This window comes from Lepus europaeus, chromosome 3 (assembly GCF_033115175.1).
Source record: "Lepus europaeus isolate LE1 chromosome 3, mLepTim1.pri, whole genome shotgun sequence".
Taxonomy (NCBI): Eukaryota; Metazoa; Chordata; class Mammalia; order Lagomorpha; family Leporidae; genus Lepus; species Lepus europaeus.
Window position 1 is genome coordinate 84,303,618 of NC_084829.1, and position 26,702 is coordinate 84,330,319.

General features: G+C 41.5%; 1 protein-coding gene and 1 pseudogene across 2 annotated transcripts; one reads left to right on the top strand and one right to left on the bottom strand.

The window, feature by feature from the left end:
- The first annotated feature begins 603 nt into the window (after positions 1-603).
- Positions 604-19,004, top strand: C3H6orf163 (chromosome 3 C6orf163 homolog). 2 transcript variants are annotated; one of them, XM_062186473.1, is made up of 5 exons: positions 604-5,476; positions 7,243-7,337; positions 10,016-10,123; positions 12,127-12,329; positions 16,892-19,004. In XM_062186473.1, the coding sequence occupies exons 1-5, from the start codon at positions 5,329-5,331 to the stop codon at positions 17,340-17,342; spliced, it is 1,005 nt and encodes a 334-aa protein (XP_062042457.1). In that variant the 5' UTR covers positions 604-5,328; the 3' UTR covers positions 17,343-19,004. The 2 variants fall into 2 exon arrangements, with proteins under 2 accessions (XP_062042457.1, XP_062042458.1); XM_062186474.1 differs by lacking the exon at positions 10,016-10,123.
- Positions 19,005-25,058: 6,054 nt separating this feature from the next.
- On the bottom strand, positions 25,059-26,201 carry LOC133756594 (large ribosomal subunit protein eL38-like; annotated as a pseudogene).
- Positions 26,202-26,702: the final 501 nt, after the last annotated feature.

Consider the following 26,702-nt stretch of genomic DNA (forward strand, 5'->3'; position numbering starts at 1 on the left):
ATTAGCAAGAAGCTGGATCAGAAGCAGAATAGCTAGGACTCAAACCAGACACTCTGATACAGGATGTGGGCATTCTGTGACCCATTCAGTGACCCAGCTGCTGTCCCAAATGCTTACTGCTGACAAATAGATTTTACAGAGCCATGAATGGTTCATATACTTTGGTTTCCATTTCAGCCATTTTTGGTCAACAGTTTTATTTTAATTGGAAAGATACCTCCACTTAGCTACCCAAATAAATATTAAATGAGAGTAATTAAATGAAAGTAATTAAATGAAAGTAATTGTAGTTTTTCTTTAAAAAGTATATTATACTGAAGTTTTATAATATTTTTACTTGCCAATGGTTAAATGTCACCCATTTTAGTTTTTGTAAATTAATGTTACAGTGATGTTATAAACATAACAGACTAAGTGTTTTTACAAGTATTTAAAGATGATAACTACTCAGTAAATAAGAAATAGGTCTCCTTATTGTCCTGGGTTTACCTTATATAATTTACCTTACATAACTCTGACAAGGGTTCTGGATTTGCTTCCTTTCTTTCTTTCTTTCTTTCTTTCTTTCTTTCTTTCTTTCTTTCTTTTTTTTTTTTTTTTTTTGATTTATTTATTTATTTTGAAAGTCCACATTACTGAGAGAGAGAGAGAGGTAGAGATTTTCTATCTGCTAGTTCACTCTCTAGATGGCCACAACAGCCAGGTGCTTCATCCAAGTCCCCCGCGTGGATGACCAGGCCTGGATCGAAAGTGGAGCAAATGGAACTCAAATCACCGCCTGTGTAGAGGCAGCTTTACCCACTATGCCACAACACTGGCCCCTGGACTTGTTTGATTTCTAAATGTTTACCTCATTCTCCAGATCACTGTGATTGAGGCTTACTAGGAATCTAATCTCTGAAATCTGTGTCAAGGCTGGCTGGCTCTGTGGTGATGTTTTCAGTACTCTAATGAATGAAGGCATAACTACCAAAATAAAACAGCTTTGAAATAATCACAGGAGTTTGAACACCGGACTTGCCCAGTCTAACCCTGTCCAAGTAGTCTGAGAATGATTAAAAAAAAAAAAAAAAAAAGATTTGTCCAAGATCACTGTGATTCTGAGTCAGGACTGGACTGGCATCTGGGTCTCCTTGCTCTGAAGTCTAGGTATCTTCAGCATACTATACCTCCTCCTTATGGATAAATGTCACGTTTAGATAAGCAGCCACATTAGTCCTAAAACATAAGATGTTTAGAGCAAAGAAACAGTCTTGGATTCTTGGATTTTGAAACAAAATTACATGAAAGATTAGCTGCCAACTTCCTCAAAAGACCATCAGAACAACCTAGTGGTCAAATAAAAGTAAGTTTTTTAAACTTATTACCCAAAGGCAAGATACTGTTTGACAAAGTCAGTTGTGTTTAAGAAATCTCAAATCTTTGTTGAGTCTGAGTTCAGGTGGTGAAAGTCTGTGTGGAACTCTGGTTGAGACTGGGCAATGCTATTAATATTAATAATAGTAAGATTAACAGTAATGGGGCATGTGTTTCATGGGTCCAAGACCATAAAGAAAAGAATTTTCTAAAAACCTATCCAAACAAATGATGTTGTCAGAATAATAACCAAAAGTTAGAGTATATCAACTATGCTATAAAAATAAAGAACTTTTAAAATAGGTGGACTTTGATATTATGTGTAGTTGACCATATGCTTCTAGAAAAGCCAATGAACCCTGCTCTTTTCTACTTGTAAAGATGAAAGAAAAAAAAAAGCATGCTTCTTAAGCTCTTTTGGATGCTGAAAAATAAAAAATTAGCAAAGCAGGGAACTTTATGAAGAATGGGAATTTGACTTTTTCTAACAGCTTTTTAAAATTTTTGAAAATTTTATTTGAAAGGTACCAAGATAAACAGAGATAGAAATCTATCTGCTGGTTCATTCCCCAAATGCCTGCAGGCTGGGCCAAGCCAAAGCCAAGAACCTCAATCCACATCTCCCACTTGGATGACAAGAGCCCAATCACTTCAGTTGTCATCACTGCCTCCCTAGATCCTCATTAGCAGGAGGCTGGAGTCAGGAGCTGGAGCAGAGAATCAAACCCATGTACTCTTGTGTGAGTTCTGGTGTCTTAACTGGCAAATTAACTTCTAGGCCAAACTCCTGCTCCAGAATTTGCAGTTTCTAAACAGGATCAGGCCCAAGCAAATCAGAACTAGTTGGTTACCCTACCTGTTAAATGAGAATTGCCAGAAACAGGTCAGAGGGTCATAATATGGGTGGCCTCAGTTTCCAATCCATATAGTTAACTGTGGATTCAGTAGTTTTAGTTCTCAGTATTAATTCATTTTCTCTTTTGCCTCTCTTCCAGTGTCAGTTAACCCCTTTCTTTTAAAAACTTTTTTTTTTTTGAAAGTCAGAGCCAGAGCAAGCTCCCATCTGCTAATTCACTCCCTATATATACAGAACAGCTGGGGATCCAAAGCTGGGAGCCAGAAATCTGAATCCAGATCTCCCACATGGGTGGCAGGAACCTGACTACTTGAGTCACCACCGTTGCCTCCCAGGATCTGCTTTAGCTGCAAGTTGGAATCAGGAGCCGAGGCTGGCAGTCTAATCCAGGCACGCAGATATGATCTGAAGGAGGCCAGACACCTATGCCTAAATATGGCACCTTTTGATAGTTATTTAATGCTTTTAGCCAGTCATTAAGATATAGGAGTCAATTCAAATGTCATTCATAGGGGCCAGCGCTATGGCATAGTGGATGAAGCTGCCACCTGCAGTACTGGCATCTCATATGGGTGCCAGTTCGAGTCCTGGCTGCTCTACTTCCGATCCAGCTCCCTACTAATGCACCTGTGAGAGACCTAGAGGAAGCTCCTGGCTCCTGGCTTCAGACTGGCCAAGCTCCAGCTGTTGCAGCCATTTAGGGAGTGAACCAATGGATGGAAGATACCTCTCTCTCTCTCTCTCTCTCTCTCTCTCTCAACAACCCTACCTTTCAAATAAATAAATCTTTTTTTAAAATGTGATTCATAAAGAAGTTATATTTAACTTGTGGCACACTTAGCACAGGGCTCTGTGGGAGTTCTGCTGAAATTAATTTCATTGATTAATTATAAAATGAGTATTGCCAGGTAGATGCTATGTATTAATTGATAAGCAATTTAAAAAAAAAAAAATCAGTCATTTTGGGGCTGGGGCTGTGGTGTAATGGCTTAAAGCCCTGGCCCTGCAGCACTGGCATCTCACATGGGCACCAGTTTGAGATCGGGCTGCTCCACTTCCAATCCAGCTCTCTGCTATGGCCTGGGAAAGCAGTAGAAGATAGCCCAAGTCCTTGGAGACCTGGAAGAAGCTCCTGGCTCCTGGCTTCGGATTAGCTCAGGTCTGGCTGTTGCAGTCATCTGGGGAATGAACCAGTGAATGGAAGACCTCTCTCTGGCTCTACCTCTCTCTGTAACTCTGTCTTTCAAATAAATAAAATAAAAAAATCTTTTAAATTAGTCATTTGTAATCATTTGCATGGTGTTTGTGATTTGTAGAATCTCTAAGGCTGTTAAAATCATAGGAACAATGTGACTTAAAAACAGGCTTAGTAATTTTTTTGAGATTTATTTATTCATTTGAAAGGCAGAGTTACACAGAGAGCAAAGGAGAGGTAGAGAGAGAGAGAGAGATCTTCCATCTTCTGGTTCACTCCCCAAATGGCTGCAACCGCTGGGGCTGTGCCAATCCAAAGCCAGGAGCCAGGAACAACTTCTGGGTCTCCCTTGCCGGTGCAGGGGCCCAAAGACTTGGGCCATACTCCCCGGCTTTCCTAGGCCATAGCAGAGACCTGGATCAGGAGTGGAGTAGCCGGGACTCAAACTGGTGCCCATATGGGATTCCGGCACTGCAGGTGCTGGCTTTACCCACTACACCACAGCGCCGGCCTCAAGCTTAGTAATTTTGATTGCTAACTTGTTAGATGTATTTTTTCTCTTAAGATACCATATTTTCCAATTTTATTGCTATGGCACCAAAACATCATATTTATACATAGTATGAAAAATTAAGAAACTACCTCCATTGCCAGTCTTAAATAATTATGTGAGAAAAAAAATCCAGGGACTGGTGCTGTGGCACAGCAGGTTAACGCCCTGGCCTGAAGCGCTAGCATCGCATATGGTTGCCAGTTTGAGACCAGGCTGCTCCACTTCCGATCCAGCTCTCTGCTATGGCCTGGGAAAGCGATAGAAGATGGCCCAAGTCCTTGGGCCCCTGCACTTGTGTGGGAGACCCGGAAGAAGCTCCTGGCTCCTGGCTTCAGATCAGCACAGCTTCGGCTGTTGTGGCCAATTGGGGAGTGAACCAGCAGATGGAAGACACTCTGTCTCTCTCCCCCCCCCCCCCCCTTCTCTCTTTCTCTCTCTTTCTTTCTCTTCCTCTCTTTCTGCCTCTCCTCTCTCTGTGTAACTCTTTCAAATAAATAAATAAATTTTTAAAAATCCATTAAAAGAAAAGTGTGATAGGCTGATTTATGCTCCCCTGCCCTGCGAAGATTCCCAAATCCTAACTCTGGAGCCTGAGAATATTGGACTTTGCAGATGTGATGAAGTTTAGGATTTCGAGTTGGGAAGATTATCCTGGATTATTCTGATGAGACTGGTGTGACCCAGAGGTCCGTAGAGTGAGGCAGAGATCAGAGGAAGAGATGATTGCTTGGAAACACAGAAGGGAAAGCTGGAGGCTTCAAGGCTGTGAGCCCATTGGGAAGCTGGGAAAGGCAGGGATACAGGTTGTCCCCTAAACACTCCAGAAGTAACCAGCCCTGTTAACATCTTGATTTTCGCACCAGGAGATTCATTTCTAGGCTTCTGACCTTGAGAAATGCAAGAGATTAAATGTGTGTTGTGTTTCAGTCACAAAGTTTATGGTAATTTGTTACAGCTGCAATAGGAAACTCATACAGAAAATACCAGGAAAATGAATGGCTGCATCATGCTCCCTTTGGTCATTATTTCAAGTTGCTTTTATGAGCAAAGCTTATTTTACCTAGCAACAGTTGCCAAGTAAGTTAACAAGTTAATGCCAGAGTCTGAGAGGAAGCCACTGGGTAAATCTTGCCCAATCTAGTGCCTGTATCTTCTATGGCAGAGGTTTTCAGCAACACTCTTTAACATAAGGCACATAACCACGAGCTCATCATGGCAAATCATTCAATCCTTACTGTCCTCTAGCATTCTGCTAAAAACCCTGACCCTCTTCCAGCTTTATCATACTTCTAGCTTCTCTTAAAGCTACTTTTTCTGATCTCAAAATTATTTTAACAGTAAATAGCAGAAGTCATCTGAAATTTAGCTATGATCAGAAATCCAAATCACACACACTTTGTCTGCTGTGCTGTTTGTAATAAACTAATTCCACCAGCCCCTTTTGGAGAAACCTTCAAACGGATCCACGAATACAAGCCATTTAAGACACGCTTTTACACTCACAGAGATATCCTGGGTAAGTGATGGTTGTTTTCTTTGTTCTAATGTTCCATAGTATTGTATGTCATTCTTACTGTTACATGGACTGTTATCAGCTTTTCCTGTTCAAAATTGCTTATCCTACAAGGATGTCTGTTTGGCATGAAAAGAATGTGGGTTGGAATTCATCTCCTTGTCCCTGTTGTGTGCACTGGGCAGATATTTAACTCTTAATCTATTTCTTCATATGTAAATGACAGTATTAATGCCTACCTTGAAGGTTGTTATGGTGGCTTTAATGACATGCAATGGGTCTTCAAAAAGTTCATGGAAAATATCAATTATGAAAGAAATATGCATGGATCTCAAAGTTTCATGCGCTAAAATAAACTTACCTTTTGATACCTTTCTACAAACTTTCAGAAGTATCCTCATATTTATACCTACTATAAAGCCTTCACATGGTAGTAATGTGAGTTCTTTTTGCCCTTGCCAGCACTTTTGTACCCGCCATAGGTGTGGGAGAAGAAACACGGCTCAATAATGCCCTAATAAGTGGGTGAAAGAAACTAAAACTCTTAATAAGTAGCTGGTGACATAAAAGTAGATACATATAAGTAATAAGAATATTTGCGGATACATATATATTTAATACAAAGGCAGACTGATTGTAACTACTGACTTCCTTCTCTCTTTTATGCACATTAGAGTTTTCCATTTGATTTTGAACCTTGAGGTATTTACCTAAATGCCTTCCTGATCCCCTCTTCTACTAACTAATGATGACTTGATTGCGTCTCTGATTTCTGAAAGTATAAGAAGGTAGACAGTAGAGATGTGTTCCTCTCACCTGGCTAGATAATTATTTCCTTGTTTGGGTAGAGAGGGTATTACTATGAAAATATTATTATTTGGAAATCGAATTAGATATTTTCCGGATAAATAATTAGCTACTACACTTTAGTTAAGCCCATAGTTGAAACAGTTAAACCCATGAAAACTTGATGGATTTAGTGTGTACACTGAACAAAGGCATGATACAATTTTTAAACGGCATTTATTTGGTTTCTACTCCCCTGGTGGGGGTAGCACCAGAACTCAGGAGTGATGGGAGAGGAGCTATATGAATGTGATATTCTCTTGTCCCTTAAATATTCAGACACTTTTCTACTTTGTGTGTACAAAATACAGGGCATTTATTTCACTTCTCTAGTTGCCTACTGTGTGGACTGAAGTGACTTTCCCTGTCCTGGCCTGACAGTTCTGTGAGTTCCCACCTCATCAGATAGGAGGAAACTTAGCCTTTTGATGGTTGTCTGAAGAAAAGATTGACATCTTTTGGCTGGCGCCGTGGCTCACTAGGCTAATCCTCCACCTTGCGGCGACGGCACACTGGGTTCTAGTCCCTGTCGGGGTGCCGGATTCTGTCCCGGTTGCCCCTCTTCCAGGCCAGCTCTCTGCTGTGGCCAGGGAGTGCAGTGGAGAATGGCCCAAGTGCTTGGGCTCTGCACCCCATGGGAGACCAGGAGAAGCACCTGGCTCCTGCCATCAGATCAGCACGGTGCGCCGGCCGCAGTGCGCCAACTGCGGCGGCCATTGGAGGGTGAACCAACGGCAAAAGGAAGACCTTTCTGTCTCTCTCTCTCACTGTCAAAAAAAAAAATTAAAAAAAAAAAAAAAAGAAAAGATTGACATCTTTTTAAAGGATCTCTCTCCCAGATAATCCTCTTAAGTAACCAGGTAATGGTGGAAAGGAAAGCCAAGTGTCTGAAGATGAATGATCATTTGTCTTCTAATACACAGATATTGGGGAAAGTATTCTGAATAAAGAAGAGCAATCTCAAGAGGCTACTATCAAAGAACGTATTGCAAAAGCTGAAGAAGATGTATGGAATCAGGTAAAAAGTTGGAAATTGACCTAAAATACTTCCTCACAGTTCTTTTACTTTTTGGATTTGCCCAAAAAATAGTAATACGAAGATCCTTCAAAAAGTTTGTGGAAAATGTAATCAAAAGATAAACTGAGTTTGATGCAAAATAGCTTTGAAATTCTTGCATCATTTTTTCATAATACACATTTTCTATGAACTTTTGAAGACTGTTTAGCATAGTAGTCAAGGCAGAGATTCCAGCATCAGACAGAACTGACTTTGAATCCTAGTTAGTAGTTGGTCCTTGAGCAAGTTTTTCAATCTCTGTCTTGGCTTCTTTATTTGTAAAGAGGAATAATTGCAGTGCCAATTCTATCACTTGAAAGAGCTCAATGAAATAATGTGCTCAGCGCGTAGTAGGTGAGTAGTAAGAAGTAGGCATCATTCAGAGCTTCCTTCTAAATTGCCTTCTTTGTATGGATAACTACTGCTTCCTTTATTCTCATTTGATTGCAACTAAAACAAATAGGGGCCGGCGCCGTGGCTTAACAGGGTAATCCTCTGCCTTGCGGCGCTGGCACACCGGGTTCTAGTCCCGGTCGGGGTGCCGGATTCTATCCCAGTTGCCCCTCTTCCAGGCCAGCTCTCTGCTATGGCCCGGGAAGGCAGTGGAGGATGGCCCAAGTGCTTGGGCCCTGCACCTGCATGGGAGACCAGGAGAAGCACCTGGCTCCTGGCTTTGGATCAGCGAGATGCGCCGGCCGCAGCGGCCATTGGAGGGTGAACCAACGGCAAAAAGGAAGACCTTTCTCTCTGTCTCTCTCTCTCTCACTATCCACTTTGCCTGTCAAAAAAAACCAAAAAACAAAACAAAACAAAAAAAAAAAACACAGGACATCTATGTTGAAAATGACTCATTAGGGCCTGACATTTAATATATAAATGATCATCCATTTGTGTAGTGCATAATATCTTTGAACTAAGTGACTGTCTTTCTCCAGTTGCTTCATTATGTCCTAGTCTCCCTTTCATCTCCTCTCTGAAATGCTTGGTATCTTGTCCACATGTCTGCTGAGTGCCTGAGGGACCATTTGAATTTTGGGCTCACAGAGGGATCCAAAACATAGAACTGAAGCAAAGCCTCAATATTTATTTATTTATTTATTTATTTATTTAATGAATGCATTTTTACATAGATACAACTTTAGGAATACAGTGCTTCTTTCTCTCATGCCCCCCACCCCGCCCTTCCCACCTGCCATTCCCTCTCCCATCTCCCTCTTCATTATGGATCATTTTTAGTATGACTTTATATATAGAGGGCCATCTCTATGTTAATCATAGATTTCAACAATTTGCCCACATACAACATATAAAGAAAAGTTTGGGGAGAGAATTTGCTGTCGATTCTCATATTGCAATTTAATAGGGACAGAGGTCCTACCTGGGGAGCAAGTGCACATTGACTACTGTTATTCCTTTAACAATTAACACTCTTTTTATGACATCAGAGATTATCCGAGGCCCTTGTTGTGAACTGCGAGGGCTATGGAGGCCTTTTGTGACCATAGACTCCGTCGTTATTTGGACATGGCCATAAGCAAAGAGGATGTTCTCCTCTCCCTTCAGAGAAGAGTGTCTCCTTCTTTGATGACCTCTGAGGTCTCGCAGAGATCCTCCGTGTAGGTTCCTCCCTCCCCCCTCCCCCGCAGAGTCTTGTCTTTCCATGCCTGAGATGCTCTTGCAGGCCTTTCACCCTGACCAGGAAGCCTTATGGGTTGACTCTGAGGTCAGAGTGTTACTTTCTGCGGAAGTCATTCTAGGAGTCTGCTGTGCAGACTGGCAGAGCCTCAGGCCTGAAGCTACCACTTCTTCCAGTCATCAGTAGAATGACATAAATTACTTTCTACACTTCTGGAGAGCAGGACAGGTCACTGCTTAAACAGAATTTCTTCTTGGTTTCTTCATAAAATAGACTTTGCATCACACAGTACCAGAATTGTTTGGCATTAATGCCAGCAGAGGCTTAGTATGAAAATATTTTGAACATTTAAATTACTCCAGTGCAAAGAGCAATATATATCAAAATCTTAGTGGCCATCTGTTTTTATCAATAATAAATTCAAATTTAATGTGAGCTATCAATTATACATTCTAATACAACAGGATGCTTTTATGAATATTCTGCAGCTTGAATTTAAGTTTATCTAGGGTTATAATAAAGTAATTAAACTTTGCAAAATCCTTCAAATAAGATAATAAAATTTCTTTCTGAACCCCTGATACATGGAATCTGGGGTGCTCCTCAGCTCCCTCAGGCTTTGTGCATCTCCACATCCCTGTTTGCTAGATTTTCTGTGGCAAACATATATTACTGTGGTAGCAGTTAAGCAAGAAATCAATAAAGTGCCAAGAAGAAAAGAGGACAGCCACCTACAGACAGTGAAGGTGCTCTGTCATTAGCCATTCCTGGAATGGCCATGCAAGGGCTGGAATTCCAGGGCTAGAATGTTAGGATACCTCTGGCTAAGGCAGCCAGTTTGCTATGGGAAATTTGAGACAGGAATTGCAGCAAGTAATTAGGGACCCTCCATGGTGGGTGCCAACTTCAGTACACTTGAAGATTCACCAGCATCTCAAATAATGACAGTTACCCTATGTCCATACTGATATATTAATAGATATCTGATCTTTTCATTTCAAAGGCTATTGAACTCCAGAAGCAAGCAGTAGAGAAAGCACTTGAAGAAGCAAATGACAGACATAAATTTGAAATTCGAATTTTGGAAGAGAAACATCAAAAAGATTTACAGGTTTCCTTTTAAGTTAATAAAAATAAATTACTTAAGTTTGCAAAGAGAATGAGAACAAAACACATTAATTGTAAAATCTTGGTTAGTGTTTCTTAGAGGTTGGTTGGGAGGCCCTGGAGGTTCCCAGGGATATCCGAGTTGTCTGTCATGTATTTCCTGCAGGACCAGCAAGCACAAGATAAGGGTTACTCTAATGTGTAACCTGTTCAAGCATATGCCTCTAGATAACTAGTTAACTCCCCAGGCAGAGGGCCCCAGGATTCATTGCTTAGTTCAGTGCCTAGGTTACAAAATCTTCTCAAAGGAAAGGGATACAGAATTATTTGCCAATTTTGGCCAACCAGAAGACAGGCCAGGACAAGGTGCAGCGTGATGATAACTATTCCGAGGCTGGAGGAAAGTGGTAGAGGTCACCCAGGGTGTGGCTTGAGTCGGAACATAGATAAGCAGCTCGGGGACTACAGGCCCATTTACTCATTGTTTTGGCAATGAGCACTTGCTGTATATTAAATCTGTACGGGGTGAGAGTAAATGGACTGTCCCTTCCCTGAGAAGACTGGCATGTAAAAGAGCTCAACTCTGAGTTCCTAGAGGGTGGTAGGATGCTCACTGCTTGGCTCAAGCAGCCCAGCTTAGCTAGGCTTGGCATGGCCTCTGAGGGATGGCCTGCAGCAGCTCCCTGCCCATCCCGTATTTTAGTTCAAAATGTGGAGCAAGTCTTTGACAGGCCTCCTTTTCAGCTGATGTGTCCCAGTGCAGCTGTACTAAAAATTAAAGTATTGAAACACTTCTGCATCTATTGATAGTCATCTGCCAGTCCTCCTAACACCTTGGTCACTCTGGTTTCTTCCACTTGTATGCCTGAAACTCTCCCCATCAGACAGTTTTAAGACATAACTCATAACTTGGCAGGGGGCTGTGGCACCCTGCTCTAATGCCACAGCCAGAGGCCATTCAGAAAAGAAGAAAAGAAAGGTGGGAAGGAAAGTGAGAGTGAAAAGGAGGGAGAAAGGAAAGCATGCTGTTGTACTATCTTATAAGTGTGTACAGATTTCTGGAATTAAAATAAATTGATGAATCTCTTGAAGATTCTAGCAAAGAAGCCAGAAACTGGCTGTCAGGAATCCTAGTTCCCATTCCTTGTTCTTCTACTGACTCACTATGTGCAGTAACTTAAATTATTTTGATATCTTCCCCAAAATGTAGAAATTTACCTTTAAATGAAAGTTTTGAAACTCCTGAAAATTGCCCTTCCATTCTTGAAAATGTGTTACAATGCTCGTTGCACAGTTAGTTTGCCGGTCTCCACTATACAATGAGTCCCCTAGGATGAAGATCCCAGCCCTCTTATGTTTGCTATATATAATACAATAATATATAATACAATCGTATTATATATATCTTATAATGTGTAATAATAATCTGACAGTAGACTATTTGGATGATAAAAAAGGACCTTTAATTGTATCCCTTTAACCCATTTTTCTTTTTGCATATCCCCTTTCAGGATTGCACACGTGTATACACACACATATTTATGTTACATAGTTGGCACATTTTTGTTATTCCCTAGGTAGGTGAAATGATTTAAGTAGGTTTTTAGAGTGTGTTTTTAAATTCCAAACTATCCGGGGCTGGTGCTGTGATGTAGTAGGTTAAGTATCCTCCTGCAGCTCCGGCATCCCACATGGGCAATGGTTTGAGTCCTGGTTGTTCCACTTCCTATCCAGCTCCCTGCTGATAGCCTGGAAAAGCAGTGGAGGATGCCCCAAGTGCTTGGTCCCCTGTACCCATGTGGGAGACCCAGAAGAAGCTCCTGGCTCTTGGCTTTGGATTGGCCCAGTTCCGGCCATTGCAGCTATTTGGGGAGTGAACCAGCAGATAGAAGACCCCTCTCTCTGTCTCTCCTTCTTTCTGTCTGTAACTCTGCCTCCCAAGTAAATAAATAAACCTTTTTTAAAAAATGCTATGCTGTTCTAAACCTAGTTTTTCTGTTACTTAAGGAAATGGCAGTTAAAACCAAGAGAGAGGTGTTTGTAAATATGGATGATGAAATGAAGAGAGAACACATGGCTGCGGAACAGCGCATGGTGCACAGAATCCAGAGGATTATGATGGAGTGCCACCGGGAGAAGGTGGAGGCCGTGCAGAAAGCCAGGGATGAAGAAAGGCAGATCGCCCAGGAAGCAATCCAGGCTCAGAGGAGGTATCCCAACGATCACATTTACAATTCAGTATCTTACTCTGTCAAAGTCAGTGTGGGGAAGGTGCACAGGGTACACTGTCCAGCTTTTGCATTTTAACATTTTTCTGTGGAATACATGAAACACAGAAAGTGATAAATAATATCCTGTAGAATATTTATGTGGCTAAAGACAAATAGTAACATAAATACTCAAGGACCTATCCACTCAGTCTAAGGAATTGAAAATTCTCAGGCCGGCTCCGCGGCTCATGCCAGATTCTGTCCCAGTTGCTCCTCTTCCAGTCCAGCTCTCTGCTGTGGCCTGGGAAGGCAGTGGAGGATGGCCCAAGTGCTTGGGCCCTGCACTCGCATGGGAGACCAGGAGGAAGCACCTGGCTCCTGGCTTCAGATAGGTGCAGCATGCTGGCCCAGCGCGCCAGCCGTAGTGGCCATTTTGGGGGGTGAACTAATGGAAAAAGGAAGACCTTTCTCTCTGTCTCTCTCTCTCTCTCTCTCTCTCTCACTGTCTAACTCTGCCTGTCAAAAAAAAAAAAGAAGAAGAAGAGAAAATTCTCAATACTCTCCAATCCCCCTGTGCTCTTCCTCAATCATACCTCCATCCCTCCCCCTCAAGAGATAACTAATCTTCTAAAGACTGTGTTTTTCATTCTGTATTACCAGTTTTGAGATGCCGAGGGGAGGGATGAAGCAACATTTTCCCAGTAACACATAGAATCAGTCTTTGCATTTCTGTGGCCTGGAGGTCATACACTATTGTGGATGTGTTAAAGTACTATATGTTACAAAAGAAGTAGATGTTAGGGAAATATGTGGGTGTAGAACAAAAATTACAAGTCCTGATTCATTGCCTCCCCACCTCTTCCTTTCCTCCTGCATTGGAGTGCCCGGGTGCCCTGTTCCACTCCAGCTCCTGACCCCCAGCTTCCTTCCAGCACAGGCCCTGGGAGGCAGAGGTGATGGGTGGGCCAAGTAGTTGGGTTCCTGCCGCGTACATGAGACACCTGTATTGAGTACTCAGCTTCCAGCTCCTGGCTTTAGCCCAGCCCAGGCTGTTGCAGTGAACTGATGAATTTGGGAGTGAGCTCCTGAATTGTGTGTGTGTGTCTCTTTGTCCTCTCCTCTTTCTTCCCTCAAATAAATAAGTAAATAATTTAGAGAAACTATCTATTAAAATAACCCATATATGTTCCTAATTACAAATGATTTTTCCAGAGATTAGATTTTATAAACACACATACACTTTAGTGGAGACCAGGTAGAGGAGAAAACTGTAACTTCACATGTTAAGTGACCTGCCCAAGATTACCAAGCTGTGGCGGCAGAACTGAGCCTGAGACCTTCGTTCTTGGCCTCTAGTTTATGACATTCCTTGTTCTTTGCTGCTTAAGTTAACAACTGCAGACTTCTCTTCAGCTCTCCCCCCGGGGGATCTACTTCCTCTGCTTTTCTTCTGCTATCTCCCCCGATCAGAATCAGCACATCTTTTCTCTATGCAGCCACCTTAAATCTGCTCCGAAAGTATTTTTTATAATGAGCATCTCTGCTTAGAAAGGTTCTAATTGTTTTCTAGCCTAAGGCAAGGCATAAGTAAAGTGATCCCTCAGGAATTTTTGTGGTCATGCTGTAATTCCCAATGAAAAGTATTCTTTATTCAATACCCAATACATGCAAGAACCTTTATTTCCTTCTGATAGAATCCCCATATTCCTTGATGGGGTAATCAGGCAAACAATCTGATGTGTTCAACATTGCTCCAAACGCTATATAGAAATGAATTTCAGAAACAAATCTCTTCATGATTTAGGAATTACTTATGGGGTAAGAATCAAATTTTTTCTAAGAATTTTGTTCTAAGAATCAAATTTTTGTTGATAGACATAGAAATAAGTTTGAAAACTGTGCTATTAGCAACACATTTAAGGAAAGTGAAAAATTCACATACCAAGTAAAAGAGAAGGAACACACAATGATAATTTTCTTTAAACCTGTGAGGAATATATCATGTACCATTTCAACAGCTTCCCAAAAATAATGAGGAGGTGGGCTGCAAGGGGCTCTAAAGCAAGGGTGGGGAATGTAAAAGGCTCACAAAATCATTTGGTCTGGCCCAGCCTAGGCAACTACAGGTGGGACTCAAAATGCTACAAGACTATAGCAGACAAATTTTTAACATGATAATTTTGTATGCCTGAAAATGATGTTATAAATATCCACATGGCCCTTGGCAGAAAAAAGGTTCCCCATCCATGCAAAGAAGCAAAGGACAAATCATCTGGTGGTACAGATTTTCCCTGCTCAATTTTTTAGTTCACAGCCCAGTAAGACTGTTTTGTTAGATATTAGATTATACTTCTATTTAGTAACTATTTTTATTTTTGAAAAAGCAATTTTATGATCATACCAAATCCTATCAATATGGATATACAGTATAACTATTTTTAAAGCAATTATGCTTCTGGCTAGCACTACCCTTAAAAATACTATATATTTCAAAATTTCCAGTCATAGCCCCAAAAAGATAGAGATGGAAGATGTTTACAGAGAACTTATAGATGTTCACTTTACATTGGAATGGGCATTGGAGATTATATGTGTGTGTGCATGTGTGTGTATGGCCCCTCTAGCAAGAGCAAATTCTATGTTAGCTTAAAATGGACTGTCATTGAAAGTGAGAGCAGGATCAATGAAGATATGTGTCACTGGATCAGATTTACCTGAAGTTGGCTCCAGTGGAACCTTCCAGATGAACACCTCCTGTGTGTGGGCAAGGAGAAAGCCAGGCCAACCTGCCAGGAAACAGTCTTGCTTATGACAGAGCTCTAGGGGAGGATACCCAGGAAGCAGAGCTTCCTATTTTGGTGTTTGGGACTGCAACAAGGAAATACCCTTAGAGCTCTTTCTGAACTAAACCCCAGAGGTGCTGGTGATCTTTATAATGTCCCCAACCACCCAAATGTTTTCTAAAACATCAGGCTAAATCCTCAGCTTGGCTGTGCATGAACACTGCCAACTCTTTGCACAGCATCACTTCTATTACTGGCACCTCCACTCTCCTGTGACCCAGGGTGAAAAGCAGAAAGTTGGTTTCGATCCCTTGTATCCTAGCAGTCACAGGTTTGGGCAGTTCAGCCCCACATCATGGCATCTCCAGAATACTATAAAACGATACCAATTGGTCTCTCTACGTCACCCCACTGAGACTTAGTTTATATACTGTTACCAGAATAACATTTCTAAAACATTATTCTCATTGTGTCCCTTTCTGACAGAAAATATGTAATGACCTCTCATCAGGTTGAAGAGCAAAGACACTCTTGCTCACCTGTGTGACATTAAATAACCTAATCTCTCTAAACCTCAATTTCCTACCTTATTACATGAGAATAATAATAGATAAAAAATAAAAATAGTACTAGCCTTCGAGGGTTATTGTGAAAATTAAATAAGATATAGTATAATATATAGTATATAGTATAGTATACCGTGTCCCTGAGACACGGTAAATGCTCCGTAAGCACTAGCCCTTGCTATCAGTAATGGATGTCACCTCGTCGATGGGAAAAGAGAGAGGAGAAACAGCGTAGTAGCTGGAGATGCTAAGGACAGAAGATGTTTACTTCAAGACTGGAGAAGTCTCAGGCTTGGAAGTCAAGGTGGAAGAATCAGGAGAAAATGAGAATTGCACCTTGGGAAGTGGGATTTAGAAGATATTGCAGGTGGTGAATCTTGGAACAGCTATATTAGACTGGGAGGCAGAGAGGAGGTTTTTTATTAACAGCTTTAAAATTTGAATCCAATATTTGCAGATTTATAAAATTCTCAAATCTTTATAGGTCCTTTAGATGTTACAGAACTCTGCTGGAAACGAATCACCGGCTAAGAACCTTTGTCTTAGACTTGTGGTGCTGTGTTCACCACTTTGACTAATTAAGCAAACGCGGACAATTGCTTACCCCCTCTGAGCTTCAGTGCCCTCGTGGTAAAATGGGCATAGTCATAAATGACCTCAGAGAATTGTTTTTGAGGGGCTGGTAATGTGCACAGCTCACCAACCTGCTTGGCACATGAACTAGATACAACTCCTTACGTTATAAACAGAGATCTGTGGGTCATTCAGCAATGGCTCTCAAGGGTGGTCCAAGACTCAAGATTAAAGCTAAGTCTAATCTATGAATATGAAGCTTTCTACCCTCTGGCTGAAGGTAAGCAAATGAATTGATATAAAGAAATACTTTAGGAATGACCCTGTTTATTTTTAAGCCAAATATATTCGTATTTTTTCTGGCCAAGATAAACAGAGGTCCCTAAAGTTGCAGGTTCACAGTAGATTAGTGGCTCCCTCTAGCCCACAGCAGGGAAGTCAGTGGGGAGCCTCCCTGCTCTGAAAAATAGGTTTTGACTGTTAAGAGTGAGCACAGTCCAAAAGCTCATCTATAGCAGTCTGTCTCAGGGTAGTGGCTCACCTCTACACTGTAATGAGTTCTCATCCATTTGTGGCTAAAGACAAAATCATTTGGTTAGCAGCTAATCCTTCTAACATAAATTCATATTATTTTTTGCAGCAAGGCCATGGAGGAACTTGTGAATAGTGGTGTGTCAGTTCTCAATGATCAGAAGACAAACATGGCCCAATTGATTAAGGCAAAAGAACATGAACTGAACATCTTCTATGGCCTGGCTCATAGGCGGAAGCAAGAAGAGGCCCAGGAAGTGCTACAAGAAGCAGAGAAAACACATCAGGCCGTGCTTGGCAATGTCATGGGTAAACTGGTTAACACCCAGGGGGAGCTGCTGTCCATAGTGAAACAACTGGGAATCATGACAAACTGGAAGGATTTTCTGGAGGAAGAATTACAGGAAACCAGGGCAGCATTTCAAAAATACATCAACTATACTTTTCCTAAGCTTTCACCAGGACAGGCTGATTTTATAATGCCAGAAAGAAAGAAAACACCTTCCAACCTTATTATTAAGGAGGATGAAACAGTACTTAATTATAAGTCTTCAAATTGAAATTTCACCACGAAAAGACATCATTCCAAAGACTAAATAAATTTACTCAAAAGCCATTTATTGATCCTCAGTCTTGTTCAGGGAACTATTGGGCTGTAGGCATTTTTATGGAAAACCAAAATCTTCAAAAGCAAGTATTTCTTTATATCAATCCATTGGCTGACCTTCAGCCAGAAGGTAGAAAGCTTCACACCCCACAGGTTAGACTTAGCTTTACTCTTGAGTCTTGGACCACTGCTCCAGGTCACAGTCAGCACTAACTGAGGAGAGAAAAACTTGAGAGGAATCAAACTAACTAAAAGGTTTCTTGGAGGAACACTCTCTGTGTCTGGCTTTATTCATTTTTATATCAGACACATAACTTTTAGAATGTGTTGCAGTTGAAAACAGAGGGACCTGTTCTTAGATTGTTTTTCCATTGTATAGCGGTATGCTAACTTCTAGTAGAGAGATTATTATTATTTGATGAACTGCAGTAGCACTGTAGAAAAGAAGAATTACCCGCAAATTCATTCAAAGAAAATTTAAATTCTGAGACTTCCATATCAAACAATTCAGGAAGACTCATTTTTTAAAAGTACTTATTATTTATTAATTTATTTGAAAGGCAGTTATATAGAGAGAGGTAGAAATGGAGAGAGAGATTTTCCATCTGCTGGTTCCTCCCACAAATAGTCCCAATGGCCTGGAGTGCCTCAGGCTGAAGTCAGGACCCAGGGGCTTCATCTAGGTCTCCCATGGGGGTGGTAGGGGCCCAAGCTCTTGGGCCATCTTCCACTGGTTTCTCAGGCACATTGGCAGAGAGTTGGATGGAAAATGGAGCAGCCAGGACTGGAGCTAGCAGCCATATGGGAAGTAGGCAGCAGTTTAACCCACTGTGCCACAGCGTGGGGCCCATTTACAGTTTCCAGTTGTGGAGGAGAAACGTGTCTTTAGAGATCAGGCCCCCTGCTCCTAGGGATAGAGAGTCCCAGGAATGCCTGGCGCTCATGTCTGTGAGTCACAGTGCAGAAAGCCTTTAGGTGCAGCAATGCTCAGGGCCACCACAGGTCAACATTTACTAAACTGAAATGCAAGACCAACCAAGTCATAAAGCCTTCTCTAAACATCTGTGCACTATAAAATGCCATCTCTAAGTTATTTATCACCTACCTATATTGGTTGCCTAAAAGTTAAAAACCGGGAAATCAGTTTTCAGTAAATTCACAGTGCCATTCTCATGAAGGTTTTGGGGAGATTTCTGTACACTGATCAGCCTGAGATTTCCTAATGGCAAGAGCAGCCATTTGCTTATAATCACATAATGGACTGTACGGTCCTCAGTGTTTTACTTCTGGGTACTGCAGGACTCTGTTCATCCTAACTGATTGTCTAAGGGCTGGAAGTAATGACATTTACTACCAGATACTAACATATTTACATTTAAAAACATTAACATTTCATCCACACAATGACTTTTTTTTTTTTTTTTTTTTTGACAGAGTGTATAGTGAGAGAGAGACAGACAGAGAGAAAGGTCTTCCTTTTTTTGCCGTTGGTTCACCCTCCAATGGCCGCTGTGGCTGGCGCACCGCGCTGATCCGAAGCCAGGAGCCAGGCGCTTCTCCTGGTCTCCCATGCGGGTGCAGGGCCCAAGCACTTGGGCCATCCTCCACTGCACTCCCGGGCCACAGCAGAGAGCTGGCCTGGAAGAGGGGCAACCAGGACAGAATTCGGCACCCCGACCGGGACTAGAACCCGGTGTGCCAGCGCCGCAAGGTGGAGGATTAGCCTATTGAGCCGCGGCACCGGCCTTAATTTATTTTTTTGAAAGAGTTACAGAGTGGTATAGACTGGTTCACTCCCCAGATGGCTGCAATGGCTGGAGTTGGGCCGATCTGAAGCCAGGAGCCAGGAGCTTCTTCTGGGTCTCCCACATGGCCTAGGGGCCCAAGGAGTTGGGCCATCTTCTACTGCTATCCCAGGCCATAGCAGAGAGCTGGGTTGGAAGAGTAGCAGCTGGGACTCGAACCAGCACCCGTATGGGATGCTGGCGCTTCAGGCCAGGGCGTTAATCCGCTGCATCATAGCACAGGTCCCTGTCCTGATCCTTGACCCCTGCTGGTGACAGGACTCCCCGCCCTCTGCCTGGTATCATGAGGGTGATCACAGGTTATAGGATCAGAGTAGACTGAGCTAATTCCAGCCCTCAGTCGCTGCTTGCCTTATACCATAGAGTCAGCACCAAAGCACAGAGGGGCAGTTCTTGATTCAGTTCCCTTGTTCTCACTTAGACCAAAATAAAGAACCATATTTTTGTTCTTACCCAAATCCTTCACCTTGATCTGATCATCTCAGCCCATAGTCCTCTTTCTAGCTTGGCTGTCCCCCAGATAGTATACTCCTGAGCATTATGCTTCAAAGTGGATGGATAATTTTCCTGAAAAGAGCAGAAAAAAGCTGATGATAGACTAAAAATGAGACCTCATTCACATTTCCAGTATCCCACTCATTCTAGTACTTGGGGCCTTTCAACAGTCTCTGGTTTCCATGGCCCTAAGGATGATCTTGGTGGATGAAAAAAGAAACAATGGAAAATAGAACAATGACCATGTATTGAGCATCTACGATGTATCAGATACTACACTAAGCTGCTTACTAAACCTTGTCTTACGGAAATCTCACAACCACATGAAAGGTACCTACCATTGTCTCCATTTTGGAAAAAAGGAAACAGTCATGACAAAGTAAAAGCCTGGCTAAAGATCACAAGACTGTTTAGGAAGAATATGTGTTTTTCACAACAACAGCATATTTACTTAATTTATTATCTGTAGAAACACTACAGGTACAAAGATGACTGCTTTCAAAATACACTGGAATTGGGGCCAGTGCTGTGGCCTGGCAGGTAAAAGCCACCACCAGCAGTGCCAACATCCCATATGGGTGCCAGTTCAAGTCCCAGCTGCTCTACTTCCAGTCCAGCTCTCTGCTATGCCTGAGAAAGCAGTAGTACACGGCCCAAGTCCTTGGGCCCTTGCACCCATGTGGGAGATCCAGAAGAAACTCCTGGCTCCTGGCTCTGGCTGTTGCAGCTAGTTGGGGAGTGAACCAGAGGATGTAAGACCTATCTCTTTCTCTCTGTCTGCCTCTGCCTCTCTGTAACTCTGCCTTTCAAATAAATAAATAAATCTTTTTTAAAAAAATATACTGGAATTGTAGCAGGGAAGTTCTGATTTTTTTCTGCAGAACCCTCACCTTGCAGTGGACGTAGGCTGGGAGCCAAGAATGAAGGAAGGGCAGAACTGGACTATCTTCCTTATGGAGGAACTCCTTCCACTGTTTTGAATGTCAAGAAAGATTCTCTCACTGCGTCCTAGGGAGAAATCAGTCGTCTTGTAGCTTGGAGGTGAAAACACTCTCAAAGTCAAATGAAAAGTTAAAGTGAGTATATTTTTGAAATCTCACTGGGACCCTTACCCCCAAGGTTTTCCAGTCCAACTAAAAATGAGACTGAGATTGAACCAGGCTATTTTTAAACATGAAGAGTCTCTGAGTAAACCAATTTTTAGCATCACTCGATTTGAGAGCATTTTAATAACTCTCCTGGTACTATTTGAGTACAATGAGAGAGGCCTCTATAGGCCTCAGATGCTAAACTCCATATAAGTTATTAAATTTGCAACCATTTTTGAAAATTAGTTTTCAAGAGAGCTTCAAGAAACACATTATTCTGAGGGAGGCATTGTGATGCAGTGTATCGAGTACCTGGGATCAAGTCCTGCCTCTGCCTCCACCTCTGCTTCTATCCAGCTCTTGATAATGTGCCTGGGAGGCAGCAGATGATGACAAAGTAGTTGAGTCCTTGCCATCCTGCTGGGAGACCAGGTGGGGTTCCTGGACCCTGGCCAAACTCTGGCTATTGTAGGCATTTGAGGAATGAATCAATAGATGGAAGAGCGCTCTCTCTCTCTCTCTCTCTCTCTCTCTCTGTGTCATCCTTTCTTTCAAAAAAGAGAAAGGAAAGAAAAAAATGTATTATTAGTTGTCTAGATCCTACCTGCACAGCAGGAGTGCATCCAAATTATCTTCATTTCTGATCATTAGGAAGCTGTGTTAATTTCTAGAGGCCATCTGGGAACTCAAACTGAAGACTGTTAGAAATTACTGCTGTTTAATTTTATGGAAGTTATTCTACCAAGAAATGAGCTTTCTTTGTAGAGGAAAGGGGCCTGCGTGCTGGGAGGCAAATGTACAGCATCACTTGGACAGCTGGAGAAGCCCCTGTCCCAGTCACAGGCACAGGGGCTTAAGCTGTTTGGTAATCCCTGGATCTTTATGTTACGAAGAAGTCGTTCTGATGGTTCCCTTCTCTAACACTGCTTCCATTCCGCTTCTTTAAAGCTTGCATTTCTAGTTGGGGATGGGAGGCACTTATTTCCTTTGACGCCATGTAGATACTATTTGGCAAAACGTACGTTCATATACAGATCCAAGGATTTGATACTCTGCCACCTCTAATAGACTTTCCTTTGTGCTTGGCTGAGATGAGTCAGAAAAAGGGAGAAAATGGCATCTGTTAAGGATCAGCTAGGTGGCGTGTAAGTGCTTCCTCTGCTTTGTGCAATTGCTGCCTTACATCATCCACATAAAATAATCCAGGCTCTTGGAGGCTAGGTTTTCTGCCTAACAACATTTTAAAGCTGAAGAGTCATTCAGCACATTTATAACTGGTGTCAAATTGCAGAACTGCACATAAGTCCTTTTACCCTCGTTAATTCCAAATAAAAACCCTGAAATACTGAGTTGAAGAAAGTGAAAATTTCCCCTTTAAGCATAGCAACTCCAATGTTAAGTCTTAAATTGTGCTTCCTTATACGTAAAAAGGAGACAGTGCAGCTTCTATTTATTGAGTGTTTCATGCCAGACACTGGCTGTATAAACACTGTCTTCAGTTTTGTTAACAACCATGGAAGTAAGGATTAATTCTTCTCACTTTACACATGAGGAACCTTGAATTTACTAAGATTAATTTACCCAGGTACACACAGCTGGAAAATAATGGATTCCATCCTTTACTCTCTTACTGTACTTGCTTCTACCTCTACTACATATTATTCTGTGAGTCATTGTAAGAGGTAACATTTATTACATAATTCTGTTGCATCATTTGCCCTTTTTAAGGAATGCCATTTAATTATGTAAATGAAGTCATTCTTTTATATTAGATTATATTTTTTAATTCTATGTTAAACCTTTTAATTAGATGTAATTAATTGCTGAATTTGGATGATGAATCGGATGAATTTGGATGAACTGGAATTACCAAATTTTTAAATTTATTTTTATTTTTTATTTATTTGAAAGGCAGAGTTATAGAGGGGGGGGTAGGAGAGAGAGATCAATCTACTGGTTCACTGCTCAAATGGGTGAAAGGACTGGGGCTGGGCCAGGCCAAAGCCAGGAGCCTGGAACTCCATCCCAGTCTCACACGCTGGTGCAGAGGCCCAGGTACTAGGACCACCTTCTACTGCTTTTCCAGGCACATTAGCAGGGAGCTGAATCCAAAGTACAATAGCTGGGACTCAAAGCAGAACTTGAATATTAGATGCCGGCACCACAGGCGGTGGCTTAACCCTCTGTGCCACAACACCAGTCCCCTGAATTTACTTAACATTATATCAGAAAGCACCCATGTGCTATGTTAGAACCTTAGATTCTTACTGCACAATTCCTGTGCCACAACGCTGGCCCTTCAAATCAATCAATCAATCTTTTAAAAAATTTTAGTTTCAGCATGCCCAATGAATTCTGTAATACGAAGGACAAATTTTGCTAGGTCTCTCATGATTTTGTTCTTCTCCAAATTGTCAGATGGTTGTTTTCCCTATTGGTTCAGGCCAACAGTTTCATACCTGACATTATACCATCTCTGAGTTGTTTGGAGTACAAAGATAATTCCAGCCTCTTTGGGAAAGCTCTTAGGAGATGCAAAAGAAAATGCTGCAATTGCAGTCACTAGTTCTAAGGAGCCCAAGAGGGTTAAAGCCTTCCTGGAAATTTGACATATTGTTTTCTATTTTCTACTTTAATTGATAATTAATGAAAAGGAATTTAGTGTTCTTTATTTATAAATAAAAAGTAAAAGAAAAAAGAGGTGATTATGGAAATGATTGATTAACAAAAGAAAAGAGGTCTTTTTGTACTAAGATGATTGTGTAGGCTCCTTGGATGAGGTAACAATAGGCAATCAGTGCATACCATCATTGTGATTTTCACCATATGTTAGTGTTATGCCCCCAAGTCCGTGGTCCCCCAAAAGTCACACCACCAGAGACCAAAGTTGAAGCTAATAAGCAGGGTCGTTATTTCGAGTTTGAACTCGGGCCTCTCAGTGCTTCCAGGAGAGGAAGCCCCCCCCCCCCCCCAGAAGCCCTGAGCCTAATTGTTACAGAGTTTTTATTACCCCTTACAAGCAAGTGTTAAAGGGATGCTGTAGATCAAGTTGACACTTCTGATAAGTCCCGGCATCGCAGCTGCTGACTCGGGAGGTAGTGGCTGGTTGTTATCTAAAGCTTTGAACCCTATAGGTATAGATAATTACTTTACATTCCTGGACCTGGGTCAGGGTAGGGTCACATCTGGCCAGATGGAGGGAAGGGGAGTGTACAATAACGAGTGCCAGGAATGGGCAGCGGTTCAGGTCGTACAATAATCAACTTAATATAGTTACTGGATTACTTAGCTCATCATCTAACATAATACATATTATAAAGTCTAGCATTGCTTCTTTTTACTAATGGTTGCCTAACAAGCTAACGTGGTTACACTTTAGGTTACATTGAAATAATGATAGCACTAGTACAATGGATAATAAAGGCATAGTAAAAGCTGGTTGTGCAGGTGCCTTCTCATTAGAATCCTTTGGCATTACTTGACTACTTATTCAAGAGAAATTAAAAGACATATACTCAGATACCCATAGCTTCTTTATTTATAATTGCCACAATCTGGAAATAGCCCAAATACCTATCAATTGGTAATAAATTATGGCAAAATTGTACAATGGAATACTGCTCAAAAAATAAAAAAGTAACTTACTGATACAGGCAACAAAAGAATGAATCTCAAACACATGATGTCAATTTAAAAATCCATCCTCAAAGGACTACTACTGTATGGTTGAATGCATATGAAATTTTAGAAGATGTAAAACTCAGATGACAGAAAGGAGATCAGTGGTTGCCAAGAGCCAGGGAGCAGGGGATGGAGGAGTCACCTGTAACAGGGCACAGGAGAACTTCCTGGGATGAGGTAAATATTTTATATTATGATTTGTGATGGTTAAACTACTGTGTACATGATTTCAACATGTTCCTAATTGTATACTTAATTTTGGTGACTTTTTAAAGATTTTTTTTTTTATTTGAAAGGCAGAGTGACAGAGACAGACAAAAAGAGATCTATCCCCTAGTTCACTCCCAAATGGCCACAACAGCTGGAGCCATGAACTCTACATGGGTGGTAGGGGCCCAAGCACTTCAGCCATCTTCCTCTTTTTTCCCAGGCGCATTAGCAAGGAGCTAGATCAGAAGTAGAGTAGCTCAGACTCAAACCAGTGGTTCAATTTGGAATGCAGGCATAGCAAGTGACAGCTTAACCCACCGCATCACAATGCCAGCCCCCTAGTGAATTTTTTTAATTAAAATTTTAATAATTCAAGTTGGTGTGTCTAATTCATTTCAGCTCCTTCACTGCCAGATCTGGAGGCAGGGATTGCTTTGGTTCCTCTGCCTTTTTTTTTTTTTTTTTTTTTTGGCCTGTGCTGACAAAGATATAAATGTATCTGCTGCATCAAACTCTGAACTTCACAATATCTTTATTTTTCTTGAAGTGAACAGAGTTATCCTCCTTTCATGTGAGCAGAAAGTCCTGGATTTCCTCAATTTCTCGAGGAATGGCGATGAGGGGGTGGACTGGCCCAGTAAATGGCAAGAACAAAATTGATGAATTTTATTTTTGTGTACCAAGAGGGGTCTTCAAAAAATTCATAGAAAATGCATAGTTTGCGGCCGGTGCTGTGGCATAACAGGTACAGCTGCCTGGGACAACAGTATTGCATAGTGGCACTGGTTCAAGTCCAGGCTGCTCCACTTCTGATCCAGCTCTCAGCTTGGCCTGGGAAAGCAGTAGAAGATGGCTCAAGTATTTGGACCCCTACTGTCCACATGGGAGACCTGGATGAAGCTCTTGGCTCCTGACTTTGGCCTAGCCTAGAGCTGGCTGTTATGGCTATCTGGGGAGTAAAAGAGCAATAAAATTCTCTCTCTCTCTTTCTTTCTCTCTCTGTAACTCTTTCAAATAAATATTTTTCTTCAAAAAAAAGAAGAAATTAATATTGTCAGAAAACTATGCATGGATTTCAAATACATTTTAATTTTTCATGAACTTTTTGAAGTATCCCCAGATTCTTTACAAAGTTGATTTTTTAAAAAAGATTTATTTATTTACTTGAAAGAGCTACACAGAGGGAAGGAGAGGCAGAGAAAGGTCTTTCATCTGTTGGTTCACTACCCAGATGGCTGCAACAGCCAGAGCTGTGCCAATCCAAAGCCAGGAGCCAGGAGCTTCTTCCGGGTCTCCCACATGGGTGCAGGGGCCCAAGGACTTGGGCCATCTTCTACTTCCTCAGGCCATAACAGAGAGCTGGATCGGAAAAGGAGCAGCCGTAACTCAAACTGGCACCCTTATGGGATAATGGCACTGTAGGTGGCAGCTTTACCTGCTACGTCACAGCGCCAGCCCCCAAAGTTGATTTTTAAAAATCATAACTGCCACACCTAAGAATCCTTCAAGCTCCCATCCTAATTCCTTACTCATGTATAGCAGCCATATAGTGGTTTGGGATCTGGCTGCCTAAGTGTGAATCCTGGTTTACCAGTTGGTAAATGGATGACGTGATAAATTGTTTATTAAGCCTTCAGTTTCTTCACCTACAAAATGGGGATAATAACAGCCTCTGCAGGGCAACGGTGAGGATGCAATAGGATGCATGGCGTAGTACCTGAGACAAAGCAAGTACCTCAAATGCTAGCTATTTTTCATCATGAGAAAAAGGAAACTACAAGACATATGGTTCTGAATTTCTCATAGGGATCCTACAGGCATTTATTCTAATTTTTTAACATGCCAGTTTTTAATCATATTTTGTTTCTGTGATCTTTTGTATTTATATATCATGTGAAAAATAAATTATATAGGCTTTACATAAATTTATTCAGTGGTGGATTGAACTTTTAGTTTGAAAAGAAATAATCTAATGAAATTGCTGCTGACATTTAAATGTAAGATTTTTTTTATTTGATTCATTTTTTTCTCTTT